The sequence below is a fragment of the Larus michahellis genome, chromosome 27 (genome assembly GCF_964199755.1).
Source record: "Larus michahellis chromosome 27, bLarMic1.1, whole genome shotgun sequence".
Lineage (NCBI taxonomy): Eukaryota > Metazoa > Chordata > Aves > Charadriiformes > Laridae > Larus > Larus michahellis.
In genome coordinates, this window is record NC_133922.1 from 567,784 (window position 1) to 574,104 (window position 6,321).

Sequence of the window (6,321 nt, forward strand, 5' to 3'; positions counted from 1 at the left end):
ATGCCGGGTAATATGAGAGGGTCCAATATGCCGGGTAGACCCTCCTCACAGAGAAGTCTGCTGTCTTTCTGGAGCCTGGGTGAAGGACATCACCAGGAAACTTCCTCGCTTGATACAGTCCTCAGCCTACTACCCATTATTGATCTTCCTTTTAGGTGGAGAGGAAGCTGCGACTCACAGACCAAGAGCAATCAAGGGGGACTTCAGGGCCTTGGGAAGGTTGGTGAGGGAATCTGGGACACGGGTTATTTTTTCCTCACTCATTCCAGTTGCAGGCAGTGACATTGGAAGAAACAGACGGATCCAGTCTATTAATCCATGGCTCCGTGGCTGGTGTCACCGCCACAATTTCATTTTTGTTGACAATGGGATGGCCTACACAGCACCGGGCTTGCTGGCATCACCTGGGAGACACCTTTCTCAAAGGGGGAAGAAGGTCTTTGCTCAAGAGATTGTGGGGCTGATCGACAGGGCTTTAAACTAGATGTGAAGGGGGAGGGGGATGATAATATCAGGCTTGTCTGTGACCAGCTGTGGGATAACACGTCAGGGTTAGGGGGACGGGGCGCTAGTAAGGGCCTTTGACCTGTTGCCCAGAGGCATGCTGGGGACACTGCATCATAGTCAAAGTCTTACAGAGACGAGCCAGGGGCTTCTGAGGTTGTTGGAGTCAACATGGAAACACGCGTGAAACACCTCAAGGTGATCTCCTCTAAGAAGGTAACACAGGCAACAGCCCAGCTGAAGTGCCTCTACACAAAGGCACGCAACATGGGTAACAAACAGGAGGAGCTGGGAACTACCATGCTGCTGGAAAGCTATGACCTAGCGGGCATTACTGAAACCTGGTGGGACGAATCCTATGGCTGGAGTGTGGCTAGGTTAAAGAAAGCGTGCCCTCCCTGATGACTGAGAATGGCAAACTGGTAACAACAGACAAGGAGAAGGCTGAGGTTCTGAACAACTTTTTGACTTAGTCTTCACTGGCAGCCTCTCTCCTCACACCTCCCAAGCTGAAGGACTTCAAGACGGGGACCTGGGGGACAAAGTCCCTCCCACTGTAAGTGAAGACAAAGTTTGTGACCACCTGAGCAACGTGAACATACACAAGTCCATGGGGCCTGATGCACCCCAGAGTCCTGAGGGAATTGGCTGATGAAGTTGCCAAGACACTCTCCATGATATTGGAAAAGTCATGGCAGTCAGGCCTTTTTTAAAAAGGGTAGAAAGGAGGACCCTGGAACTACCACCCTGTCAGCCTCACCTCCGTGCCTGGGTAGATCACAGCACAGATCCTCCTCGAAGCTATGCTAAGGCACATGGAGGACAGAGAGGTGATTCGAGAGAGCCAGCATGGCTTCACCAGGGGCAAGTCCTGCCCGACCAACCTGGTGGCTTTCTCCAGTGGAGTGACTGCATCAGTGGACAAGGGAAGAGCAATGGATATACTCTGCCCGAACTTCTGCAAGGTCTTTGACACGGTCCCCCCACAACTTCCTTCTCTCTAAATTGGAGCCATACGGATTTGATGGGAGGACTGTTCGGTGGATAAGCAACTGGCTGGAGGGTCGCATCCAGAGAGTAGTGGTCAATGGCTCGATGCCCAGATGCAGAGGGGTGAAAAGTGGTGTCCCTCAGGGATCTGTCTTGGGGGCAGTGCTGTTTAATATCTTCGTGAATGACATAGACAGTGGGATCAAGTGAAGCCTCAGCAAGTTTGCTGATGACACCAAGCTGAGTGGTGCAGTTGACAGCCCAGAGGGACAGGATGCCATCCAGAGGAACCTGGACCAGCTGGAGAGGTGCGCCTGAGCAAACCTTATGAAGTTCAAGAAGACCAAGTGCAACGTCCTACACTTGGGTCGGGACAATCCTGGTTATCAATACAGGCTGGGGGATGATGTGATAGAGAGTAGCCTTGCGGAAAAAAGCCTGGGGGGTACTGGTAGATGAAAAGCTGGACATGAGCCAACAACGTGAGCCTGCAGCCCAGAAGGCCAATCGCATCCTGGGCTGTAACAACAGAACTGTGGCCAGCAGATCCAGAGAGGTGATTCTGCCCCTCTCCTCTGCTCTCATGAGACCCCACCTGGAGTAGTGTGTCCAGCTCTGCAGCCCTCAGCACAAGAAGGACATGGACCTGTTGGAGCAGGTCCAGAGGAGGCCACAAAGATGATCTGAGGGCTGGAGCCCCTCTCCTACGAAGACAGTCTGATACAGTTAGGCTTGTTCAGCCTGGAGAAGAGAAGGCTATGAGGAGACCTGAGAGCGGCCTTCCAGTCCCTGAAGGGGGCCTACAAGAAAGCGGAGGAGGGGCTGTTTGCAAAGGCATGTAGCCATAGGACAAGGGGCAATGGTTTAAACTAGAGCAGGGTGGGTTGAGATTAGACATTGGGAAGAAGTTCTTTACCATGAGGGTGGTGAGACACTGGCCCAGGTTGCCCAGAGAAGGGGTGGAGGCCCCATCCCTGGAGGTGTTCAAGGCCAGGCTTGATGAGGCTCTGAGCAACCTGATCTAGTTGAAGATGTCCCTGCTGACTGCAGGGGGGTGGGACTAGATGGCCTTTAGAGGTCCCTTCCAACCCAACACATTCTAAGATTCTGTGATTCTAAACAGACATAAAGGCTAACCAATACAATTGAGATGTATCTCTTTTTGCAAAAAGTAGTGCATTATTGGTACCAAATGATCTTTGAAACCTCAAAGGCAGGTGTTTCTATATTGGAGGTGGTATTGCAGGGGACAGGTGGTTCATATTGTAGGGAGGACGTTGCATTAGGAGGAGCGTGGGTCACCCACACCAGGGGAGCTGTCATCCCACTCCACTGAAACCTGGAGTGGCCACCTCGGGGCTCGTGTGCCCCTCACTGGGGCTTCCTGTTCTAGACAAGTGGGGAGGAATGGAGAGTGTCCAGAGAAGCTCTGCCAATATGGGATTCATGGCCTCAAGCACACGCCCCGTGAGGGGAGGCTGAGGGTCCTGGTCTCCTTCAGCCTGGTGAAGTGGGGGCTCAGAGCGTCACAGTCATAACCTGTAACTGCTTGAAGGTGGTTTCAGAGATGCCGGAGCTTTTCTTCATGGTGGAAAAAAAAGCAGGAGAAAGGAAGGATGCCACAAAGTTTGGATTGGGAGGTTGAGACCAGAAATGACCAGAAGAAACTGTCACTCCAAGGGCAGTGCTGTGGTACAAGAGGACACTCAGGGGGAGGCTGGACCAGCCCATGGCTTTGTCTTTCCCAGAACAGCCAGGGAGGATGGAGAGATATCAGTAAGGGTAGTGAGATATTGGGGCGAAATCAAAAAGACAATTGGGTGCCTTCAAAGAAAGAGGTGCAGGTATGGGACACCGAAGGAGTAACACCTTCAGGTTTGCTCAGCATCAGAGCCACCTTTAATTTCCCTTTACCTACCTGTCATTATTGCCTCCAGTTTTCTGCTCTAACGAGCCCCTGGGGAGGCTTTGTTGGTAATGGTCCTCAGTGGGACCCATTAACACTTCAAGAAACCTCGGAGTTTACATCTGAGTTTGTCATCTTGAGCGGTTTCTTCAACTTCCTCTCAGTGTCTGCGGTTCAGGGACTCTGCCCCAAACCCACCCGAGGGGTCATTAAAATGCCTTGGGCTGCTCCTCTGCTGAGCCCACCTCCTGGGACGGAGGAAGCTCATGGCAACCAGTGCTGCAGAGAGACAGCTCTGCCCAGGAGCAGCTCCTGTGCAATGGGCAGCAGGGCTGAGGGCACTGCCTGCAGGCAGCGAGGATGGGACCATCAATGCAGAGAGAGCGTGAAGGCAGTCGTGACTGGGAGGAGAGCTGAGAGCTCACTGTGGGAGGAAGCTTCCCAGCCCTCTGCACGGTAAGTGTGAGGCTGCAGGGCAATGCCACTGCCGATCCTGAAGGGTTCTCCTAAAGCTGTCGTAGCCCACAGCCTGTGGGATCTTTCTTTGGTGTAGAGGAGGAGAAGGGTGTGCTGCAGAGCAGGGCTTCCCTGCAGCACCGTCAGAGGGACAGGACACGGTGGCTGCCTTCTCCTGGGGATGGTTGCAGGGGCATGAAGGCGGGTGTGCAGCCAGGGGTGCCCAGGGCTGTCCTTCAGAGCAGGGTCCCGGTGCTTCAGAGGAACTCTCCCTCCTGCCAGTGCCAACTCTAACCCTGCCCGGTGAGCTTCTGCCCTCAAGGACGTGGGATCCAGGGCAGCAGCTGCCTCATCTGTGGCCGTAGCTGCAGCAGAAGGGACTCTCCTGAGCACCCTCTGTCCCTCCCTGGCCTTGTTTCCCTTGGCAGAAGCATCGGGGCATTGCTCCTTGCTTCTCCACCCGTCCCTGCTGCTGCTGCTGCTGCTTCTTTGATTTCAGTCTCTCTGGGGTGGGGGCTTCATCAGCAGCTCAGCAACTGACCCTGCAGGTCCTGCCATGCAGATGTGTCCCTGGTGCCCAAGGCCTCTTCTAACCTCTGGGTCTCTAGGCAATGCAGTCCATGGGGTGGGGATAAAGGTAACTCCCAGAAAGGGCCCCCCATCTTCTGGGCATCCAAAAGCTGACAGCTCTTCCCTGGGGAGGGGAGTTTGGAGATCTGCACTTTGGAACTGGACTCCTCTGCTCTCCGTGGGATCATCCTCCAGACCAAAGCGGGGCTGGCAAAAAGCAGCTGAGAGCAGGACGGATGGAGAGACCAGCTCTCCTCCTTCGGCACTAAGGGTCTGTCCTATTGCCTCCCAGGACTCTCACAATAGCACTCGTAGGGCAGCAGAAATGCCAGGGATTTCTACCTTCAAACATGACTCCTCAAGTGGGCCAGGGGTAACCGGAGCAAAATAAACAAAACAACCCCCCCAGCTCTGTTCTGCAGCCAGGGGACCTGGGAGTGACAGTGCTCAAAAGCTCTTTTATATCGGGGGTAGAGTTACCCTGCAATCACTCCTGGTTCCTCTCTCCCTCTTGCTGCACAGCACGACTGACTCCTCTGGAGCCCACAGCAGAGTCCCCTGCTCCCCATTGCACCCTCAGCCAGCACAAACCAGGCATCACACCAGGATCTGCACAAACGCCTTCCTGGACGGACGGAGGTCATTTGGGGGGCTCTACTGTGACCAGTGCAACAGGTTCTACTCGGACCTGTCTGTCCTCACTCTTCACTGTCTTTTCCTCCTTGGACAGGCCCCCATGTGCAGAGGGAAAATATGTCCAACGGCAGCTCCATCACCCACTTCCTCCTGCTGGCATTCGCAGACACGCGGGAGCTGCAGCTCTTGCACTTCTGCCTCTTCCTGGGCATCTACCTGGCTGCCCTCCTGGGCAATGGCCTCATCATCACTGCCGTAGCCTGTGACCACCGCCTCCACACCCCCATGTACTTCTTCCTCCTCAACCTCGCCCTCCTCGACCTGGGTGCCATCTCCACCACTGTTCCCAAAGCCATGGCCAACTCCCTCTGGCACACCAGGACCATCTCCTACATGGGATGTGTTTCCCAGGTCTTTTTCTTTGCCTTCTTGATGTCAGCAGACTTTTGTCTTCTCACCGTCATGGCCTACGACCGCTACGTTGCCATCTGCAAACCCCTGCACTATGGGTCCCTCCTGCGCAGCAGAGCTTGTGTCCACATGGCAGCAGCTGCCTGGGGCAGTGGCATTCTCAATGCTCTCCTGCACACTGCCAATACATTTTCAATACCTCTCTGCCAAAGCAATGGCCTAGACCAGTTCTTCTGTGAAATCCCACAGATCCTCAAGCTCTCCTGCTCACAATCCTACCTCAGGGAAGTTGAGCTAATTGTATTTAGTGCCTGTTTATTCTTTGTGTGTTTTATTTTCATTGTGGTGTCCTATGTGCAGATCTTCAGAGCTGCGCTGAAGATCCCCTCACAGCAGGGACGGCACAAAGCCTTTTCCACCTGCCTCCCTCACCTGGCCGTGGTCTCACTGTTTATCAGCACTGGCATGGTTGCCCACCTGAAGCTCCTCTCCATCTCCTCCCCATCCCTCAATGTGGTGATGGCTGTTGTGTACTCGGTGGTGCCTCCAGCAGTGAACCCCCTCCTCTACAGCATGAGGAACCGGGAGCTCAAGGATGCCCTGAAGAAACTCATCTGATGGATCCTGAGGCAGTAAAAGTAATGTGCCTCCTGTTCTCTGTGTCATGCTATAAGTTTACTCTAGGCCAGGCTTCAGCCATTATTTTTTTCTCTGATAATTATCCTTTGAAGTAATTGCTTGGGTTCATAGCACTTCTCTTGAGGCTCTTTCCTGTTCTGTCTCATTCTTGAAGAACCATGTGTCACCTCTTTCCTCCCTAAGAGCATCTCTACAATAAAAGGGGATCT

General features: G+C 53.8%; 1 protein-coding gene across 1 annotated transcript; it reads left to right on the plus strand.

Moving 5' to 3' along the window:
* LOC141735006 (olfactory receptor 14J1-like) lies at positions 1-6,091 on the plus strand. The gene is made up of 2 exons (XM_074567422.1): positions 1-34; positions 5,229-6,091. The coding sequence occupies exons 1-2, from the start codon at positions 1-3 to the stop codon at positions 6,089-6,091; spliced, it is 897 nt and encodes a 298-aa protein (XP_074423523.1).
* The last annotated feature ends 230 nt before the right edge of the window (positions 6,092-6,321 follow it).

Bases quoted from the DNA above. Each gene is read 5' to 3' on its own strand.
- LOC141735006 (XM_074567422.1), top strand. From the start codon at position 1: ATGCCGGGTAATATGAGAGGGTCCAATATGCCGG. The intron at 35-5,228 runs GTAGACCCTCCT...TGGCATTCGCAG, and splicing joins GAGAGGGTCCAATATGCCGG to ACACGCGGGAGCTGCAGCTC.